Below are 23,965 nucleotides of genomic sequence, written 5' to 3' on the forward strand. Positions count from 1 at the left end.
GAATGCTATAATGGACTTAAAAAAAAAAAGGGGGCTTCCCTGGTGGCGCAGTGGTTGAGAGCCCGCCTGCTGATGCAGGGGAACTCAAGAAGTAAAAAGAACTCAAGAAGTAAAAAGGCTTCTAAAGGCATATATACCTATAGCTGGAAAGACTAAAAGGAATTATGGAATTTTTTTTTAAAAAAAGACAAATGTTATGTATGAATAGTCTACCAGGCAAGGAATTTTTTTTGGCCGCGGCACAGCATATGGGATCTTCATACCCCAACCAGCGATCGAACCCAAGCCGCCTGCAGTGGAAGCGCCAAGTCTTAACCACTGGACCACCAGGGAAGTCCAGGAGGTGAGGATTCTTTAGTAATGTCTTGCTTATGCTCTTATTTCAAAACAGTGGTTGAGAGTCCACCTGCCGATGCAGGGGACACGGGTTCGTGCCCCGGTCCGGGAAGATCCCACATGCCGCGGAGCAGCTGGGCCCGTGAGCCATGGCCGCTGAGCCTGTGCGTCCGGAGCCTGTGCTCTGCAACGGGAGAGGCCACAACAGTGAGAGGCCCGCGTACCGCAAAAAAAAAAAAAAAAAGTTTCCACTTGGTACAGACATACATACCTATGAGCGTTTCTGGACCCAAGGAACATTGTAATGTTAACTTATTCACTCACAGTGAAAGACGACAAAAGATGTGTCCCTCCGAAAGTCATTGTAGAAGTCGAACTTAATCCAACAAAAATCTTATTAGTATTTATTTTTGAAAATAACGTAACTGGCTCAGTTCCAATTTTCACTTATGTTAAAAGACTATGTACTTTCCAAAATTTGTATTGCCAGAGTTATAGCTAGGTGATTCTGGGGCCACCTTTGCTATCATCATTAACTAAAAGAATCCTCATACTGAAAAGTGGGTCTTCCTGTCCTCCTGAGCCTTGTGGTCTGAATGCCACTGCTGAGGCTGGTCTGTTCACTATGCTCTTTCCAGAGGAAGCCTTAAAAGAGAAGAGATGCTGTCTGTGTACTTCTCTTAGCACTGAAGAGGATATTTTCCTTTTTAGAAAACAGCAACGAATAAAATCTAAGGTGACTGATAATTCTCCTGCTACAAATACCTAGAAATGCTAGACAGGTTTATAACAAAATTTATTTTACATTATAGCTGAGTTTACAAGAAAGAAAGGCAAATCCCTACATGGTGGAAACAAAGATGGAACTAAAAACCAGAACGGTCAATGTGTGATATGATACCGCAGATGAATTTAATTATTATTTTCATAACCCAGAGTTTCAGTATTATAACCCAGGACAGAAGATGAGGCATAGGACCCAACTGAGGCAGAAAGAAGTGACTCCCAACATAAAGGCTGAGACTCTTGAACAGCAACCTTCAATAAAAGAGTGGAAAATTAATAATTTGTGAGTTCAAAGTACTGGGCAAATGCCTTACATGGGTTTAAGGTCCTCTGTTATACCACCAGTGTAGTTCAGGAACTCCCAAATTGAAAAATTAACATAAAAACTAGACTTAGGCCAGTGTTATCCCAGAGTGCCCAGCAGATACAAAACAAATCTCTGTGTGGAAGGACATCCACACAAAAAGGTCACAAGGGCGCTTCATAGGAAAAAAAAAAAGCACTACTAAAGATGAGCTTACAATTAAACACTACATGAAACCCAAGAAATACCTCACTAGGGCTAGAATCAGCACACAAAATAGTAGAAAGAGACTCCTAAAAATGCGAAATAAAAAAATGACAATGTGGGGACTTCCCTGGTGGTTAAGAATCCACCTGCCAATGCAAGCGAAATGGGTTCTACCCCTGGTCCGGGAAGATCCCACGTGCTGCAGAGCAGCTAAGCCTGTGCACCACAACTACTGAGCCTGCACTCTAGAGCCAGCATGCTGCAACTACTGAAGCCCACATGCCTAGAGCCTGTGCTCTGCAACAAGAGAAGCCACTGGCATGAGAAGCCCGCACACCACAACAAAGAGTAACCCCTGCTCACTGCAACTAGAGAAAGCCCTCATGCAGCAACAAAGACCCAACACCCCCCCAAAAAATAAAATAATTTTTAAAAAATGACAATGTGAAAGAATATGAAATATGTATACTTAAAATGAGTAAAGACATACAAGAAGGAATCAAAACACTAAGGAAAAAATACATTATGAAAAAAAGAAAAATTTCTGAAAATGAATAAAATAGAACTTATAGGGCTTCCCTGGTGGCGCAGTGGTTGAGAGTCCGCCTGCCGATGCAGGGGACACAGGTTCGTGCCCTGGTCTGGGAAGATCCCACATGCCACCAAGCGGCTGCGCCCGTGAGCCATGGCTGCTGAGCCTGCATGTCCGGAGCCTGTTGCTCCGTGGCGGGAGAGGCCACAACCGTGAGAGGCCCGTGTACTGCAAAAAAAAAAAAAAAAAAAAAAAAAAGAACTAATAGAATTCAATAATACCTTGAAATGAAAAGTAAATTTTAAAAGGACAACTCAATAGGCAGTATAAGAAGCAGCTAAAGAATCTGTGCACTGGAAGGTATTTATGAGGAAGTTGCCCAGTGTATTACCAGTATATTCAAGAGGGGTTAAGCAATATAGAAGGAAGAGAATGACAAGGTTTATTTATGTCTAAAGAGAAATGAAGGAGAGGATAATAGTAAGAAATGGAGCAAGGATAATACTTGAAGAGATAATATATGAGAATTTTCCAAAATTAATGAAAGGTATCAACCCTCAAATCAATAGGCATAATTTCTGAATAGAACTAAAACTAAACCTAAATCTAGACACACTCTAAAAAAAATGCAGAATACTGGAGACAAGGGAAAAATCTTAAAAGAACCAGAGAAAAAAGGCAGATTACCTCCAAAGGAATAATTAGAATGATTTCTCAACAGCAACCATGGAGGTCAGGAAAAAATGGAATATTTTCAAAGTACTCAAAGGAAAAAAAAAACCTTTCAATCTAGAACCTATGCTCAGCTAAACTATCAAGACTGAGACCAAAGACTTTTCAAAGACTGGAAGAGAATTTACTACTAACAATCCTTCACTGAAAAAAATTATTAAAGGATGTACTTCAAAAAAATAAAATTAAAGAGAGAGAGTAACTGAAGCTAAAGAAGGAAAGAGTGGGATTCATAAGAAATTGGTAAACATATGCGGGCTTATCCAAATAAGCACTGACTATGAAACCATAACATTAATTATTACTAATTTGAGATGATATAAAAACAAGGTAAAATGAAAATACCAGACAATAGAAACACAGCAGATAGGAGAAATTAATTAACATTCAAGAAGAAGATAAAGCAAGTCATATTAGAGACATGGTTCTTAAACTTTGATGTGCATCATAATCACCTGGAAGGCCTGTTAAAACACAGCCTGTTGAGCCTTGTCCCTAACATTTCTGAAATAACAGGTCTGGAGTAGAAAGTGAGAATTTTCTTTTCTAACAAGTTCCAAAGTGATGCTGATAATGTTGCTCCAGGACCCCTTTGGGAATCAATACATTTGATTTCTTTTAGGTCGAATATGCATGTTAAAAAATTAAAGGTAAACACCCAAATAACTAAAGTATAATATATCATTTACAACCCAAAGAAGGGAAAAAGGAGGAATAAAGAAAAATCAATCAATCCCATAGAAGTCAGGAAAGTAGGAAAAAATAGAAATAAATATAACTAAGTAATCAATCACAATGAAATGAACGGACTAAATTCACTAGTTAAAAGACAAAAGATGGGGGCTTCCCTGGTGGCTCAGCGGTTGAGAGTCCACCTGCCGATGCAGGGGACGTGGGTTCATGCCCCGGTCCGGGAAGATCCCGCATGCCACGGAGTGGCTGGGCCCGTGAGCCATGGCCGCTGAGCCTGCACGTCCGGAGCCTGTGCTCTGCAACGGGAGAGGCCACAACAGTGAGAGGCCCATGTACCGCCAAAAAAAAAAAAGACAAAAGATGGACAGACTGAATAAAAAACAAAATTTTGCTACATGCTGAATATACTGTAAAGTTGTAGCAATTACAACAGTCTTGGTAATGGCACAGAGGTAGACAAAGTGACCAATGAAACAGAATATAAAACCCAGAACTGACCCATGCACACATGGAATTCTGACATGACAGAAGTGACACTGCAGATCATTAGAAAAGGATTAGATTTCTCAATAAACAGAGCCAGGACAACTGGTATCCATAAGGGAAAAAATGAAATTGGATTCCTCCCTCATACTGTACATAAAATTCAATTTAGAATTAAATACTTAAATGTATTTGAATGTGAAAATCAAAACTTTAAAACTTTTAGAAGAAAATATAGGAATAGGGAAGGATTTCTTAAGACACAAAAGAGCTAACCATAAAAGACTGGTAAATATAACTATCTTACAATCAAATCTGTTTATTAAAAGACACTATAAGGAAGTGAAAAGATTAAAAACTTGAGAAGATACTTACAACACATATAACTGAAAAAGAATTAAAATTCAGAAGAGCTAAAAGAACACATGCAAATCAGTAAGACTACCAATAATACATTAAAAATGGGTACAGGGACTCCCCTGGTGGCACAGTGGTTAAGAATCTGCCTGCCAATGCAGGGAACACGGATTTGATCCCTGGTCCAGCTTCCACATGCTGTGGAGCAACTAACCCCATGCTCCACAACTACTGAGCCTGCACTCTAGAGCCCGCAGGCCACAACTACTGAGCTTGTGCACCACCAACTACTGAAGCCCGCACACCCTAGAGCCTGCGTGCCACAAGTACTGAAGCCCATGTGCCTAGGGTCCGTGCTCTGAAATAAGAAAAACCACCACAATGAGAAGCCCGCGCACCGCAACGAAGAGTAGCCCCCGCTCTCCACAACTAGAGAAAGCCCGCGGGCAGCAACATAGCCAAAAATTAAATTTTAATAAAAATGGGTACACAATACAAACATTTCAAAGAAGAAACATGATCAAACATAAAGAGATGTTCAGCATCATTAGAAATTGGGACTGCAAATGAAGACCACAATGATTTACCATTTAAAACCCATTAGACTGGGGGAGCTTCAAGATGGTGGAAGAGTAAGACATGGAGATCACCTTCCTCCCCACAGATACATAAGAAATACGTCTACATGTGGAACAATTCCTACAGAACACCTACTGAACGCTGGGAGAAGACCTCAGACCTCCCAAAAGGCAAGAAACTCCCCACGTACCTGGGTAGGGCAAAAGAAAAAACAGAGACAAAAGAAGAGGGACGGGACCTGCACCAGTGGGAGGGAGCTGTGAAGGAGGAAAGGTTTCCACATACTAGGAAGCCCCTTCGCGGGTGGAGACTGCAGGAAGCAGAGGGGGGAGGCTTCGGAGCCACGGAGGAGAGCGCAGCAACAGGGGTGCGCAGGGCAAAGCGGAGAGATTTCCTCACAGAGGAACGGGGCCAACCAGCACTCACCAGCCGAAGAGGCTTGTCTGCTCACCCGCCGGGGCGGGCGGGGGCTGGGAGCTGAGGCTCAGGCTTTGGAGGTCAGATCCCAGGGAGAGGACTGGGGTTGGCGGTGTGAACACAGCCTGAAGGGGGCTAGTGTGCCACAGCTAGCCGGGAGGGAGTCCGGGGAAAAGTCTGGAGCTGCCGAAGAGGCAAGAGACATTTTCTTGCCTCTTTGTTTCCTGGTGCACGAGGAGAGGGGATTAAGAGCCCCATTTAAAGGAGCTCCAGAGACAGGCGTGAGCCACGGCTATCAGCGCAGACCCCAGAGACGGGCATGAGACACTAAGGCTGCCGCTGCAGCCACCAAGAAGCCTGTGTGCGAGCACAGGTCACTATCCACACCTCCCCTCCCGGGAGCCTGTGCAGCCCGCCACTGCCAAGGTCCTGAGATCAGGGACAACTTCCCCAGGAGAACACACAGCGCCTCAGATTGTTGTAAATGCTGGCCTCTGCCCCCCCCCCCCCCGGCCTGAGTGAGCCAGAGCCCCCGAATCAGCTGCTCCTTTAACCCCGTCCTGTCTGAGCAAAAAACAGACGCCCTCAGGCAACCTACACACAGAGGCGGGTACAAATCTAAAGCTGAACCCCAGGAGCTGTGCGAACAAAGAAGAGAAACGGAAATTTCTCCCAGCAGCTTCAGGAGCAGCGGATTAAATCTCCACAATCAACTTGATGTACCCTGCATCTGTGGAATACCGGAATAGACAACAAATCATCCCAAATTGAGGAGGTGGACTTTGGGAGCACCGATATATATATTTTTTCCCTTTTTCTCTTTTTGTGAGTGTGTATGTGTCTGCTTCTGTGTGTGGTTTTGTCTGTATAGCTTTGCTTTTACCATTTGTCCTAGGGTTCTGTCTGTACGTTTTTTTGTTTTTTTTTAGTATATTTTTTAGCACTTGTTATCATTGGTGGATTTGTTTGGTTTGGTTGCTCTCTTCTTTCTTTTTTTTCTCCCTTTTATTCTGACCCGTGTGGATGACAGGCTCTTGGTGCTTCAGCCAGGCATCAGGGCTGTGCCTCTGAGGTGGGAGAGCCAAGTTCAGGACACTGATCCACAAGAGATCTCCCAGCTCCACGTAATATCAAACGGCAAAAATCTCCCAGAGATCTCCATCTCAATGCCAAGACCCAGCTCCACTCAATGACCAGCAAGCTACAGTGCTGGACACCCTATGCAAAACAGCCAGCAAGACAGGAACACAACCCCATCCATTAGCAGAGAGGCTGCCTAAAATCATCGTAAGGCCACAGACACCCCAAAACACACCACCAGACGTGGACCTGCCCACCAGAAAGACAAGATCCAGCCTCATCCACCAGAACACAGGCACTAGTCCCCTCCACCAGGAAACCTACAAAACCCACTGAAACAACCTTAGCCACTGGGGACAGACACCAAAAACAACGGGAACTACGAACCTGCAGCCTGCAAAAAGAAGACCCCAAACATTGTAACTTAAGCAAAATGAGAAGACAGAGAAACACACAGCAGATGAAGGAGCAAGGCAAAAACCCACCAGACCTAACAAATGAATAGGAAATGGGCAGTCTACCTGAAAAAGAATTCAGAGTAATGATAGTAAAGATGATCCAAAATCTTGGTATAACAGAATGGAGAAAATACAAGAAATGTTTAACAAGGACCTAGAAAAACTAAACAGCAAACAAACAATGATGAACAACACAATAAATGAAATTTAAAATTCTCTAGAAGGAATCAATAGCAGAATAACTGAGGCAGAAGAACAGATAAATGACCTGGAAGATAAAATAGTGGAAATAACTACTGCAGAGCAGAATAAAGAAAAAAGAATGAAAAGAACTGAGGACAGTTTCAGAGACCTCTAGGAAAACATTATGTGCACCAACATTCGAATTATAGGGGTCCCAGAAGAAGAAGAGAAAAAGAAAGGGACTGAGCAAATATTTGAAAAGATTATAGTTGAAAACTTTCCTAATATGGGAAAGCAAATAGTCAAGTCCAGGAAGCGCAGAGTCCCATACAGGATAAATCCAAGGAGAAACACACCAAGACACATATTAATCAAACTATCAAAAATTAAATACAAAGAAAATATATTAAAAGCAGCAAGGGAAAAACAACAAGTAACACACAAGGGAATCCCCATAAGGTTAACAGCTGATCTTTCAGCAGAAACTCTGCAAGCCAGAAGGGAGTGGCGGGACATATTTAAAGTGATGAAGGAGAAAAACCTACAACCAAGATTACTATACCCAGCAAGGATCTCATTCAGATTTGACGGAGAAACTAAAACGTTTACTGACAAGTAAAAGCTAAGAGAAGTCAGCACAACAAAACCAGCTTTACAACAAATGCTAAAGGAACTTCTCTAGGCAGGAAACACAAGAGAAGGAAAAGACCTACAATAACAAACCCAAAACAATGAAGAAAATGGTAATAGGAACATACATATTGATAATTACCTTAAATGTAAATGGATTAAAGGCTCCAACCAAAAGACATAGACTGGCTGAATGGATACAAAAACAAGACCGTATATATGCTGTCTACAAGAGACCCACCTCGGACCTAGGGACATATACAGACTGAAAGTGAGGGGATGGAAAAAGATATTCTATGCAAATGGAAATCAAAAGAAAGCTGGAGTAGCAATTCTCATATCAGACAAAATAGACTTTAAAACAAAGACTATTACAAGAGGCAAAAAAGGACATTACATAATGATCAAGGGATCGATCCAAGAAGAAGATATAACAATTGTAAATATTTATGCACCCAACATAGGAGCACCTCAACAGATAAGGCAAATACTAACAGCCATAAAAGGGGAAATCAACAGTAACACATTCATAGTAGGGGACTTTAACACCCCACTTTCACCAATGGACAGATCATCCAAAATGAAAATAAATAAGGAAACACAAGCTTTAAATGATACATTAAACAAGATGGACTTAATTGATATTAATAGGACATTCCATCCAAAAACAACAGAATACACATTCTTCTCAAGTGCTCATGGAACATTCTCCAGGATAGATCATATCTTGGGTCACAAATCAAGCCTTGGTAAATTTAAGAAAATTGAAATTGTATCAAGTATCTTCCGACCACAATGCTATGAGACTAGATATCAATTACAGGAAAAAAATCTGTAAAAAATACAAACTCATGGAGGCTAAACAATACACTACTTAATAACCAAGAGATCACTCAGGAAATGAAAGAGAAAATCAAAAAATACCTAGAAACAAATGACAATGAACACACGACGACCCAAAACCTATGGGATGCAGCAAAAGCAGTTCTAAGAGGGAAGTTTATAGCCATACAATCCTACCTTAAGAAACAAGAAACATCTCAAATAAACAACCTAAACTTACACCTAAAGCAATCAGAGAAAGAAGAACAAAAAACCCCCAAAGTTAGCAGAAGGAAAGAAATCATAAAGATCAGATCAGAAATAAATGAAAAAGAAATGAAGGAAACAATAGCAGAGATCAATAAACCTAAAAGCTGGTTCTTTGAGAAGATAAACAAAATTGATAAACCATTAACCAGACTCATCAAGAAAAAAAGGGAGAAGACTCAAATCAATAGAATTAGAAATGAAAAAGGAGAAGTAACAACTGACACTGCAGAAATACAAAGGATGATGAGAAATTACTACAAGCAACTCTATGCCAATAAAATGGACAACCTGGAGGAAATGGACAAATTCTTAGAAATGCACAAACTTCCGAGACTGAATCAGGAAGAAATAGAAAGTATGAACAGACCAATCACAAGCACTGAATTGAAACTGTGATTAAACATCTTCCAACAAACAAAAGCCCAGGACCAGATGGCTTCACAGACAAATTCTATCAAACAGTTAGAGAAGAGCTAACACCTATCCTTCTCAAACTCTTCCAAAATATAGCGGAGGGAGGAACATTCCCAAACTCATTCTACAAGTCCACCATCACCCTGATAGCAAAACCAGACAAAGATGTCACAAAGAAAGAAAACTACAGGCCAATATCACTGATGAACATAGATGCAAAAATCCTCAATAAAATACTAGCAAACAGAATCCAGCAGCACATTAAAAGGATCATACACCATGATCAAGTGGGGTTTATCCCAGCAATGCAAGGATTCTTCAATATACACAAATGAATCAATGTGATACACCATTTAAGAAACTGAAGGAGAAAAACCATATGATCATCTCAATAGATGCAGAGAAAGCTTTCGACAAAATTCAACACCCATTTATGACAAAAACCCTCCAGAAAATAGGCATAGAGGGAACTTTCCTCAACATAATACAGGCCATATATGACAAACCCACAGCCAACATCATGCTCAATGGTGAAAAACTGAAACCATTTCTACTAAGATCAGGAACAAGACAAGGTTGCCCACTCTTACCACTATTATTCAACATAGTTTGGGAACTTTTAGCCACAGCAATCAGAGAAGAAAAAGAAATAAAAGGAATCCAAATTGGAAAAGAAGAAGTAAAGCTGTCACTGTTTGCAGATGACATGGTACTATGCATAGAGAATCCTAAAGATGCTACCAGAAAACTACTAGAGCTAATCAATGAATCTGGTGAAGCAGCATGATACAAAATTAATGCACAGAAATCTCTTGCATTCCTATACACTAATGATGAAAAATCTGAAAGTGAAATTAAGAAAACACTCCCATTTACCAATGAAACAAAAAGAATAAAATATCTAGGAATAAACCTACCTAAGGAGACAAAAGAGCTATATGCAGAAAATTATAAGACACTTATGAAAGAAATTAAAGATGATAAAAATAGATGGAGAGAGCTTCCGTGGTGGCGCAGTGGTTAAGAATCCGCCTGCCGATGCAGGGGACACGGGTTCGTGTCCCGGTCCGGGAAGATCCCACATGTCGCGGAGCAGTTGGGCCCGTGAGCCATGGCCACTGAGCCTGCGCGTCTGGAGCCTGTGCTCCGCAACGGGAGAGGCCACAACAGTGAGAGGCCTGCGTACCGCAAAAAAAAAAAAAAAAAAAAAAGATGGAGAGATATACTATGTTCTTGGATTGGAAGAATCAACACTGTGAAAATGACTATACTACCCAAAGTAATCTACAGATTCAATGCAATTCCCAGCAAACTACCACTGGCATTTTTCACAGAAGTAGAACAAAAAATTTCACAATTTGTATGGAAACACTAAAGACCCTGAATAGCCAAAGTAATCTTGAGAAAGAAAAACGGAGCTGGAGGAATCAGGCTCCCTGACTTCAGACTATACTACAAAGCTACACTAATCAAGACAGTATGCTACTGGCACAGAAACAAATACAGATCAATGGAACAGGATAGAAAGCTCAGAGATCAACGCACGCACATATGGTCACCTTATCTTTGATAAAGGAGGCAAGAATATACAGCGGAGTAAAGTCAGCCTCTTCAATAAGTGGTGCTGGGAAAACTGGACAGCTTCGTGTAAAAGAATGAAATTAGAACACTCCCTAACACCATACACAAAAATAAACTCAAAATGGATTAGAGACCTAAATGTAAGGCTAGATACTATCAAACTCTTAAAGGAAACACAGGCAGAACACTCTATGACATAAATCACAGCAAGATCCTTTTTGACCCACCTCGTAGAGAAATAAAAATAAAAACAAAAATAAACAAATGGGACGTAATGAAAGTTAAAAGGTTTTGCACAGCAAAAGAAACCATAAACAAGAAGAAAAGACAACCCTGAGAATAGGAGAAAATATTTGCAAATGAAGCAACTTACAAATGATTAATCTCCAAAATTTACAAGCAGCTCATGCAGCTCAATATCAAAAAAGCAAACAAACCAATCCAAAAGTGGGCAGATGACCTAAATAGACATTTCTCCAAAGAAGATATACAGATTGCCAACAAACACATAAAAAAATGGTCAACATCATAAATCATTAGAGAAAAGCGAATCAAAACTACCATGAGATATCATCTCACACCGGTCAGAATGGCCATCCTCAAAAAATCTAGAAACAATAAATGCTGGAGAGAGTGTGGAGAAAAAGGAACCCTCTTGCACTGCTGGTGGGAATGTAAATTGATACAGCCACTATGGAGAACAGTATGGAGGTTCCGTAAAAAACTAAAAATAGAACTACCATACGACCCAGCAATCCCACTACTGGGCATATACCATGAGAAAACCATAATTCAAAAAGAGTCATGTACCACAATGTTCACTGCAGCTCTATTTACAATAGCCAGGACATGGAAGCAACCTAAGTGTTCATCAACAGATGAATGGATAAAGAAGATGTGGCACATATATACAATGGACCTTACTCAGCCATAAAAAGAAATGAAATTGAGTTTTATTTGTAGTGAGATGGATGGACCCAGAGTCTGTCATACAGAGTGAAGTAAGTCAGAAAGAGAAAAACAAATACCGTATGCTAACACATATATATGGAATCTAAAAAAAAAAGAAAAGAAAAAAATGGTCATGAAGAACCTAGGGGCAAGATGGGAGTAAAGACACAGACCTACTAGAGAATGGACTTGAGGATACGGGAGGGGGAAGGGTAAGCTGGGACAAAGTGAGAGAGTGGCATGGACATATATACACTACCAAACGTAAAACTGATAGCTAGTGGGAAGCAGCCGCATAGCACAGGGAGATCAGCTTGGTGCTTTGTGACCACCTAGAGGGGTGGGATAGGGGGGTCCAAGGGAGGGAGACGCAAGAGGGAAGAGATATGGGGACATATGTATAACTGGTTCACTTTGTTATAAAGCAGAAACTAACACACCATTGTAAAGCAATTATACTCCAATAGAGATGTTTGTTTGTTTTTGCGGTACGCGGGCCTCTCACTGTTGTGGCCTCTCACTGTTGTGGCCTCTCCCGTTGCAGAGCACAGGCTCCAGACGCGCAGGCTCAGCGGCCATGGCTCACGGGCCCAGCCGCTCCACAGCACGTGGGATCTTCCCGGACCTGGGCACGAACCCGTGTCCCCTGCATCGGCAGGCGGACTCTCAACCACTGCGCCACCAGGGAAGCCCTCCAATAAAGATGTTTAAAAAAATAAAGTAAAAATAAAACCCATTAGATTTGCAAAAATTAAGAATCGACAAAATCAGTGTCAAAGAATGCATCAACGAGAACCCTTATATTCCGCTAGTGGTATAAATTAGTAAAATCACTTCGGAAAACAATATAACATTATTTTGTAAAATTGAGCATACCCTGCAACCCAGCAATTTTACTCCCACATGTACTCTAGAGAATCTCTTACACCTTTGCTCTGTAAGACATGACAAGAATGTTCCTAGAAGCAAGGGTTATATCAGTAAAGAGCTGGAAACAACCCAAATGTCCATCTACCCAAAAATGGATATATTATGGTATATTTCCACAAAAGAATTCTGTACATCAGTGAAAATGCATATACCACAGCTATAAGCAACTTAAGTAAATAAAAGCAAAATAAAGTAAAACAAGCTAAAAAGCAAATTCTAGAAGCATTCTCAGAGTATGATATCATTTTTTTTTAAAAGCTCAAAACATGATACATATGATAAAATTATTTTTAAAAAGCAGAGAGCAGGGCTTCCCTAGTGGTGCAGTGGTTGAGAGTCTGCCTGCCGATGCAGGGGACACGGGTTCATGCCCCGGTCCAGGAAGATCCCACATGCTGTGGAGCAGCTGGGACTGGGAGCCATGGCCGCTGAGCCTGCGCGTCCGGAGCCTGTGCTCCGCAACGGGAGAGGCCACAACAGTGAGAGGCCCGCGTACCGCAAAAAAAAAAAAAAAAAACAACAAAAAAACACAGAGAGCAAAAATCTGTGTCAGTGGTTACGAAGAGTGAGGATGACAAATGGTTGAGATAAGGAGGAGCATCTATGTGGATGGCAGTTAGTGATAATGGTAGAGTTCTTGGATTGTGTATGGGGGTGGTGGGATCATGAGTGCACCTTAATATTAATATCCTTTATAACTTTACTTCATAATTCAAGTAAGCATGTGTGTATGTGTACACACATATACACATATATTTTTCCATTCTGTGGTAGGTATGAAATACATTAAATAAGTTTAAAAGGGTGAAAGTAAGACTAAATTATGCTAGTTGATACTGATTGCAACGGGAACCAAATCCCCAGTCCAATACTTACTGGTCAAGGGTCTTATAATAAATGTCCAGATCCTTGTTCACAAGCTCTGTTGTTCTCATAACAATCATCATTTCCCTATACTTTTCCTCGGCATCCCAAAATTGAGGGTCTCGAAGTTCTTTCTTAAAACGAATAATTTCTTCCTCATAACCTTCCTGTCGCCCTATTGCCGAACCGAGATTTCTTTTTATATTTTCTATTTTTTCTTCCAACTTCTGATGTTCACTAGGAGGGAAAACGACAAATGAGGACCATTTTTAGATTTTAGCAGACTAAAGTGGAAAAGACAGATTTCTCCAGATAGATAAATATCATTTATCATTCTCCTTAGCAATCAGCATATGAAAAGTCTCTCCTTGCTTTTTCTTTAAGGTTTCAGTACTAAGGAAAACTTTCTTCTTTCCAAATCTCTGAAGCATCCAGGTTTTTAAACAGCTGATTTCTGTGTGCTCAATAAAGTACTCTCATAACATGTGAACACTGAAAAAGTTCCTGACGTTTACACACTAACCTAAGAAAAGTACTCTTGGTGATTAATATTACAAATTCACAAACTTCTCATTGTCAAATAAGAATGCTCAGTTACCAACTCTGAGAAGTTACTGAGCAACAGGTATCATCAGTTCGTTCACAGTATGTCAGACAAAAGAAAATTTTATCTCAAAAATTTATGCAGTAGTATTACTAAAAGTTTGTATTTCTCTATTAAAACAAAATTTCTCTTGCATAAGTATAAAAAAGCATCAATAAAGAGAGGGGATATATGTATACGTATAGCTGATTCACTTTGCTGTACAGTAGAAACTAACACAACATTGTAAAGCAACTATACTCCAATAAAAATTTTAAAAAAAGAGAAGAAAAACATGAAGAGGAGTTCCAAAAAACAAAGCATCAATACTGACAAAAAAGTAAAATACTTGGGCTTCCCTGGTGGCGCAGTGGTTGAGAGTCCGCCTGCTGATGCAGGGGACATGGGTTCGTGCCACGGAGCGGCTAGGCCCGTGAGCCATGGCCACTGAGTCTGCGCATCCAGAGCCTGTGCTCTGCAACGCAAGAGGCCACAACAGTGAGAGGCCCGCGTACCACAAAAAAAAAAAAAAAAAAAAAGTAAAATACTTAAACTTTTCTGATAACTTGGTAGATAATACAGATATTAACGTATGCTTTAAAAATCTTCATTTATTTAACAATTACTTATTAGGCATCCTCTTATTTGCCAGACACTTCTCTCAAGATTATGAACATCCTTATAGAACTGGCCTGATTATCTGTTTTGTTGACATTTCTGTTGTGTCCTGGTTGAAGAAAGGTTTGAAAAAGAGAAGTTATGCTTAGTAGTCTGAATGAATGTAAAAAGCACTGTTATGTACTAATTACAGAAGGAATTATAAAAATATCTGGTTTTGATCTTTAGTAGCAAGGAATAAACTGTTTCATTTAAAACTTGTTCTATAAGCTTCACTTTTTTTTTTTCATCTTGGCACCAAGAACACCAACATTACAGTGTTAAAGAGCTGAGGCTTGGAAGCTAGGATATCTGGTCACATTCCTGGCTTTCATTCTAATTTCCTATGATCTTTTTTTCTGGGTCTCAGTGTCCTAATGCATAAAAAACAAACAGGCTGAAAGATGAAGAGCTCTTCTAGTTGTTAAGTCTGATCTCCTTGATATATGAAAGTTATTTAAAATAGCTAAACCAAGAGAACTTACAATAACATAGGAGTAACTATTTGTTAGGTTTTAATAACTAAATTAAATTTCAATTTATTATATCCTTTAGAAAAACTTAAGCATTCTTTGATTCAGATTTCTTTGTGAAATCACAAGAAAAATGAAAAATCTACAAGGAATGGCTGAATGAATGAATATATCCAACCAGCTGAGGTGGTTCCAAAAAATCTATTTGGCTAGTACAACCTTTTACACCAGTCTAGTGCCTTAGCATCAACCAGGTTCTTACAGAATTCCTAAGGCAACTGTGAGGCAGAGAAAGCAAGAATCAAATCTTTTCTGCTGTAGCAGGAAGACAGCAACTACAGTAAGTACCAATAAAACCAGATAAAAGAAGAATTCTATTAATCGCAAAAATGATGCTCTGGTTTGCGCATAATTACACCTGGGACCATGTAGAATGGATCATCAATATCAAATTGCTTTGGCAATAACTCCATTAAGAGTTAAGCATTACGCTCTGACCCAGGCAGGGTCCAGAGGACATATTTATGCCATAATCTTGTGAAGCAGGCTCGCAAAAGTCTGCGAGCTTGGTATTTTTAATACTGGCCATCACTGCATAGTCATAGTGTGACTATAAATTCTATATTACTACTTCAGCTTGTAAAGCCATGAAATACATTTGTAAAAAAAGTGCCCATCTTCCTTTAAGTCTGAAAGGACACTTTGGCTACAGGCTTACATTCTTTGTCAAAAACATGTATTGAATATTTTTCACATTTCAATAATAAAGACCTTTATTTAAACTAAAGATTATTTTTTAAAACACACTTTTTCATTTGTAAAACCTGCATTTGACCCATTTCCTTCAAATGTTGTTGTCTTTCTTCTTCAACTTCTTTTAGTTCTTCATTCCTTTTTCTTAAAGTAAGGTTATCCTGTAGCCACCTTTCTTGTATCTAAATGTAAATATTAAATTCGTTAATAAAAATAATCAAGTTACCAACACGTGATTCATAGCAGGCAACTGGTGACAGGTAGTGCTAATTCTGCCTTAGAATCATGTGTATCTCAGCAGAGGGAGAAGAAGCCAGTGTAAAGGAATCTCCAGGCCTGGAGGAATCTGGATGGCCCATATACACACAAAACAGACATTAAAATGATGAGATAAAATGATATAACTGGATTTTTAATATTTTATACCTATGCCCCATTGGATCATCTTGCATAAGAACCTCACAATGGAGCCTAGTGATCTAAAAGATAAAAAGAGAGCAAGACTACTACCAAAGTCTCCCCAACTTTTTTTTCCCTAGTTGTATTTGTCTACTAACGTGTGCCAAGACCATTATATACTGTTAAGTATGTCAGATAAGATTTTTACCTTCAAGCTGACAATCATACAAGGCAGTAAGAAGTTTCACAAAAACAGTAAGTCTATATACTTGATGACACTTTCCTGGCCACTGAATTGCACTGAAAAATTTAAATTTAGCTGTTCTTGTTGAGTAGTTTTGTCCTTAAAAAGCAACCACTAAATCATTTGGCAGCGGCAGCAGCACCAACACAATTATTTCAGTACTTTTCCTGGTGATTAAAACGGACTATGTTGTCAAGAGACAAACAGGAAACAATTTATAAGTTGACTCTTTGGAACTTAGGAAAAAAAATTTTCCTGCAGAAAATGGTGGTTTGGCCCATAGAAGCCTGAACAGAAAAAATTCATCCTAAGTTTGGAGTCAGGCCTTCTCAAAGACCCTTCTACAGCAACCCTTGTAGTTGAGATAAACTCAGTGATGTGGGAAGTAGGAGGCAGGGGCAGATCTTTGGTAACACTTCGTTGCCAACAATACTGACACAGGAGTCACCAGGGAAAAAGGATTTGGGAGGTGGGAGAGAAGAAGGGAAGCCAAGGACTTCTCTCATATGCTTAATGTTCGCATCCAACCCTGCCCATCTATGAATCACTATTTTGAGGTTTTTTTTGTTTTTTTAACTGTCATTAAGGTTCCTTTCAGTTTTCCTGGAACTAATAATATAAATATATACGTATCTATTAAAGGAATCGTTATAAGCAGTTAGAGATGACTAAAATGATATGGTTGTAAACGTCCTTTTGTTGCCAAGGCAACCTAATGTGCCACCGCAGCTGCTATGACTCTCCAAGATTCTCCCATGGGGAACTATGCTTATACATTTTCCTTATTAGGAACAAAAGAATGTGGCACTGCTCGCTTTCATCTAATATTATATAACAATGGAATTTGCTTTCATGAATACCTGAAAGGACTATTTAAAGGGCTATCACATTTTTAGGTGAGACTGATTTTTTCATGAAATAATGTTCCTGGTCTGTTATCCTGCATGGTCACCAGAAAGCTAGGGATTTCCTTCTTTTAGGTCAGCTTCTAATTGCTCTTTCATTCTGAAAGACAGTATATAGCACAGTAGTTAAAGAGCATAGGCTTTGAAGTCAGATATACCTAAGCTCAAATCTCAGCATTACAACTTTCAAATAGGATGACTTTGGACAAGTTAGTTTAAATTCTCTGAGCCTTCTAAAGATTAAAATAGTTAGTGTATGTAAAAAGTACTAAGTACAGTGCCTGGCTCAATAACTGCTAGTGAAATACCTTTTGGGTCAAATCTGTCCTTACACTTTAAGCAGTAAAAATTCCAGTTAGTCTTCAAAATAGAAAATAGGAGAGAAAGAAGAGATAAAGTATCAGAGAAAACCAGATGTAGGTATACTACACCAAAACTGTTTTCCTATTATACTAGCAATTTGACAATGTAGGGTCAAGTTCTACCTCTGTTACTCACTACTTTTGTGACCTTGGGCAATTTAGGTCAACTCCAGTTCCCTTCATCTGAAAAATGAGGGAGGAAGATTATTAAACTTCCAAATTTTAAAATTCTGTGGAGTAAATTTAATAGGGCTTAAGTGCGTAAATAAGCTGTTAGGCTCCTCAACTCTTAAGATAGTAACCTGAATCACTCAGCTCAGAGAGCAGTTAATGCATGCAGCTGGCCACTTACAGAAACCATAAAAGTTAGCTGCTTTCTAGTTACCTGTGATAGAGTAATATGCTGAATAAACCCCATTCCAAAATCCACCAAAAGTCTGGTTGGAGAAAATGCCATTTATAGAGAATTTCCTGAAAGCCATGCGGTGCTCTGACTCAGTGATTGATAGTTAAGGGGATACATCAGAACCTCTGAGGAACTTTAACAAAATATACATGCATATGTGTATGCCCATGCCCCAGAGGTTCCCATTTATTGGTCTGGAATGGAGAAAGAGATGTGTATTTTCAATAACCCAGGTGATTTTTTTTTTAAGTTTGAGATGTAATTCATATACCATAAAATTCACCAATTTAAAGTGTACAATTCAGTGGTTTCAGTATATTCACAAGGTTCTCATTCCAGTACATTTTATCACCCCAAATAGAAACTCCATACCCATTAGCAGTCACTCTCTATTCCCTTTTCTTTCCTTCTCCCCAACCCCCACCAACACTCCTCTGCTTTCTGTCTCTATGGATTTGCCTATTCTGTACATTTCATATAAATGGAATCATACAATATGGTCTTTTGTGATTGACTTCATTTAGCATAATGTTTTCAAGGTTTGTCCATGTTGCAGCATCTATCAATATTTCATTCCTTTTAATGGCTGAGTAATATTCCATGATGGTTAATTTTATGTGTCAACTTGACACCACAGGGTGCCAAGGCATTTGGTCAAACATTATTCTGAGTGTCTTTGACAGTGTTTCTGGATGAGATTAACATTTACATTGGTAGACTGAATAAGTAAAGCAGACTGCCCTTCCTAATGTGGGTGGGCCTCATCCAGTCAACTAAAGACGTGAACAGAACAAAAAAGGCTGAATAAGGGGTAACTCATCCTGCCTGACTGTATGAGGTGGGACAGTGGTTTTTTCCTGCCTTCATATTTAAACTGAAACCTCAGCTCTTCTTGGATCTAGAGCCTATTAGCTCTCCCAGTTCTCAGGCTTCAGACTCAAACTGGAACTACACCATCAAGCTCTCCTGAGCCTCCAGCTTGCCAACCACATATCTTGGGACATCTCAGCCTCCACAATCACTTGAGTTAATTCCTTATAATAAATTTCTTTATCTATATCTATACCTTTATCTGTATCTATATTTATTGATCTCTTACTGGCTTTACTTCTCTGGAGATCCCTGACAAATACATATGAATATACCAAATTTTATTCATCTGTTCATCAGCTGATAACCATTTGGGCTGTTTTCCATATTTTGACAGTCATTAATAATGCTGCTATAAACATTCTTGTATAAGTTTTAATGTAAACATATATTTTACGTTTTCTTGGTTATTATACACTTAGCAGTGGGAAAAACCCAGGTGATCTTGATGGGTGCCTATAGCTAACTTTTGCTCTCCAAACACTCTAACATTTATTTTAGGCTCCAATCACACCACCTTCTACAGTCATCAAGGGATGATAAAGGTGCTGAAACACACTGCAAAAACAAACAAACAAAAACAACCATGAAGTTTGTTGAAGACCTGCTTTTTATTAATCTATATAGTGTCTTCCTTTCCATGAATGCCTATGGAGACATTTTTCTCTGGTCTCAGTCCAGAGAACTGGTTTGTTTTTAGCTTTGAGACAATGTGAAACTTAATTAATTATGACTTTCTCTCTTCATGTGACTACTAAAATCTTTAGCAAGCATATCAGATTTCATGGCCTACGTTTTATATACTTACTACTCTCCTGGTTTCATTGCCTTCTTCTTGTCCTTATTTCCACATTGTCTCATTTTCTCATCAATTTAAAATGTTATTTAGCATTGCTCTACGTATATAACTTAGTAAACGATTTCTAGAACATGGTAGGTTATAAAAGTAAACTAATATAGTCAGATCCACTAAATTTAGACCTTCAACTTGAAAAGGGTCACAGACTGGTGTATCTTAATTATCTCTCTATATTTGTATGGACATTACTGATTTACAGATTGTGATTTTAAACAGAAAACCCACAAGCTAGTGATAACTAAGTATTTTGTTATACATGCTTCATAAATTTATATAGCATTTACTAGATGGCAGAGATTTGATTTACCTTTGACTGATATTCATATATTTGACATTCCTGGCACTATGGCCAGAGATTCTGCAGAAAACGGGTATGGCTAATCTTCAAAGAGATTTTAACCATTGTTTATAACCAAGTGATTAAAGCTTTCAAATAGCAAATTTTATTCAAAACAGCAGAAACAGAGAAGCGGTGTAGTTTTTAAAGGCATTAACTATCATGCTTATATAAGGCATGCTGAAAATTATTTTCTTAATGTGATTTTAATTATACTGTGGAAATTAATTTCCTTAATCAAGAAAGTAAATGATAAAGGAATCAACTGAAAAACAACTTAGTATATACATATTTTACTTACAGACAACTTTTAAGAATGATACCTAGAAATGAGATTGAGAATTGGCAGAAGGGGAAGGAGACTTTAATTTTATGCTTTTATGTTTAAACTTTTACCAGGTAAGTCTTTTACTGAAAATAAAAATTAAAAAAGGAAAGAAGAAAAGACAATGTTATTAGAATTGCTTTTCTCAGGGAACCCTCCTACAATGTTGGTGGGAATGTAAGTTGGTACAGCCACTGTGGAAAACAGTATGGAGGCTCCTCAGAAAACTAAAAACAGAACTACCATATGATCCAGCAACCTCACTCCTGGGCATATATCCAGACAAAATTATAATTCAAAAAGATACGTGCACCCCTACATTCATATCAGCACTATTCACAATAGCCAAGACATGGAAACAACCTAAATGTCCATCAACAGATGAATAAAGATGTGTTACATATATACAAGGGAACTCAGCCATAAAAAAAACAAAATAATGCCATTTGCAGCAACATGGATGCAACTAGAGATTATCATACTATGTAAGTCAGAAAGATAAATAACCATAGGATATCATTAATATGTGGAATCTAAAATGTGACACAAATGAACCTATCTATGAAACAGAATCAGGGACATAGAGCAGAGACTATGGTGGCCAAGGGGGAGGAGGGTGGGAGAGGGTTGGACTGGGAGTTTGGGATTAGCATACACAAAAACTGGTATATATAGAATGGATAAACAACAAGGTCCTACTGTATAGCACACGGAAATATAATCAATATCCTGTGATAAACCATAATGGAACAGAATATGAAAAAGAATATATATATGTAACTGAGTCACTTTGCTGTACAGCAGTAACTAACACAACACTGTAATTCAACTATACTTTAATAAAAAATAAATTAAAAAAAAGAATACAATCAGGTAAAAATGTTATAACGAGAAGAATCACAACAGCTTGAGTTATACCAAATGCACTTTTTATTATTTCATTTTACAAATGAAAATATGTCTCTTTTTATACTGCCAAAGGAAAATTTTGTGTCTCAGTAACATAAAAAAGAAACATACTTTTTATATAAACATATACACATAAAAAAAAAAGAATTGCTTTTCTCTACTGTTTGCATTTCTACTCAATGCAAGTATTGAAAATAAACGTAAAAAGTAAAAAAGAAAGATAAGAATGTTACTGGTATAAATGCCACCATAAATCATTAGCAAAAAAAGGACCTACCTTCTGTGTATCAATATCTTGTCTCATGATTCCCATTTCCTTATTAATCTTTTCTTTGTGTTTCTCACATTCACTTAGTTGAGCTATTACTTTATTAAGTTCAGTTTCTTTTTGCTACAAAAATGAAAATTTCTTAAGCACAAGAAATAAAAATATAAACAATCATTTTAAATTATATTCAATTAAGTAGTTTTAAATTACCTTCTTATAGTCATCTTTTCCATCTTGAATATAATTCTCAATGTCTTTCACATAACCATGAATATTTTTAACCTTCTCTTTGATATCATTTATCTGTGGAAAAATATTTATTAAAAATATACTAGTTCAGACTAGGGCATTTAAGAAGATTTATTTCCAAGGAATATCTTTTATTAAGATAACAAAAACTTAATAGGAGAGTACAGTGAAATACTGGCTTGGAAGTTAGAAGCCCTGAGTTCCAGTTTCCATCACGAGCAGATTTTATCTGAAATCAAATTTTATGATCTCCCTTTATTACTATGGGATTAGATTAAAAGGTCTCAATTCTCAACTTCTATTTTAGATCAAGAAGCAAAATAATTTACATTTAATCATTCTGAAAACATTTGGAATGTTAAGATTATGTCACAAATATGAAAATACTATTTCATCATGTTTTTAATTTCATGTGAAATACTAGTGTCCAACATGGTGCTCTGAATAATAATTTTAACATATATTTTTGATAACTAAATATATACATGAAATCTTACTTTATCCTGTGCTATTTTGTTGCTTGTATTTTTTTTGTTGATTAATTCTTCTTTCTCCTGCTGGTACTTTTCCAATGTTGTTTCCAAAGGGTTTACCTGCTCTTTAGCATCCTAAGGATATAAAAAATATAAGGTCTTATATAAAATTCCATTATCTTATTTCAGGTGTCACACTTCATAATAAAATCACTTTCTATGTACCAGGCTTTACAAGTCAATTCATTTGCTCCTTCCAACAACCCTATGAGGAAGGTATCATTATTTTCCTGCTATATTTCAGATGAGCACAGAGATGATTTATCCAGGGTCCCAAAAGCCAGTAAATGAAGGAGCCAGGATTCAAATCTCATCCAGCTCCAGAGTCTTTCTTTTAACCACTACGCTATACTGCGTCAGCCACTGACTTGATTCTTAATCTACACCACGTACTCCCAATTATATGAGCATGTGGCTTCAGGTATAAATTTTCCTGAGTTTGTAGGGGCCCATATCAGCTCTGTGTGACTGAAAAACAGGAAAGCTCTTTCAGTCCAGGTCTTTCTTTTACAGATGGAAATATGATCATAAAAGAACTTTTTTTTCAATTATTCTTCCATTTTCTGTTACAACTGATGAATCATAATACACAGAGCACTAAGTACGATTCCAAACACAAAATCATGTGATCAAGTTTGTAAACCAAAAATTGAGTTAACAAGCCATACCTTGCCTTCAGCACAGACACAGCCAAATTATAAAGTTTATCTGCTTTTAGCTGCATGGGTAGTGGGATTTCTCATGACTTCTGCTTTTTAAAGTATTCACTCTCATTCTAAAATGGTATGCTATACACAAAACCATCAGTTTTATTCCAGAATATATCATCTTAATAAAAAAAAGTTTTTGTATGCATGTACTGCCAATACATTTAAAAAGGCCCAAATTTTAACAAAAGATTAGACAAGTTCATCAGACAAGAGATCATAAATTATTTTGGCCGAAAAAAAATCTTAAAAAAAAAATATGGGGCTTCCCTGGTGGCTCAGTGGTTGAGAGTCCGCCTGCCGATGCAGGGGACACGGGTTCATGCCCCGGCCCGGGAAGATCCCACGTGCCGCGGAGCGGCTGGGCCCGTGAGCCATGGCCGCTGAGCCTGCGCATCCGGAGCCTGTGCTCCGCAACGGGAGAGGCCACAACAGTGAGAGGCCCGCGTACCGCAAAAAAAAAAAAAAAAAAAAAAAAGGCTCAACATTCTGCTTGCAGGTTTCTACAGTGAGTGTG

The 23,965-nt window shown here is 38.4% G+C and overlaps 1 protein-coding gene across 4 annotated transcripts in view; it reads right to left on the reverse strand.

Annotated features, from left to right (window-relative positions):
- RAD50 (RAD50 double strand break repair protein) overlaps positions 1-23,965 on the reverse strand; it is a 235,793-nt gene that overhangs the window by 19,898 nt on the left and 191,930 nt on the right. For all 4 annotated transcript variants that reach the window (XM_060008875.1, XM_060008874.1, XM_060008873.1 and 1 more), the window contains 5 exons: positions 22,706-22,816; positions 22,170-22,262; positions 21,969-22,082; positions 16,130-16,257; positions 13,622-13,846 (listed from right to left, as the gene is read on the reverse strand). In XM_060008875.1, the coding sequence (XP_059864858.1) occupies positions 13,622-13,846; positions 16,130-16,257; positions 21,969-22,082; positions 22,170-22,262; positions 22,706-22,816 (671 nt within the window). The remainder of the gene's footprint in view (positions 1-13,621; positions 13,847-16,129; positions 16,258-21,968; positions 22,083-22,169; positions 22,263-22,705; positions 22,817-23,965) is intronic.

Source organism: Delphinus delphis, chromosome 3, assembly GCF_949987515.2.
Source record: "Delphinus delphis chromosome 3, mDelDel1.2, whole genome shotgun sequence".
NCBI classification, from domain to species: Eukaryota; Metazoa; Chordata; class Mammalia; order Artiodactyla; family Delphinidae; genus Delphinus; species Delphinus delphis.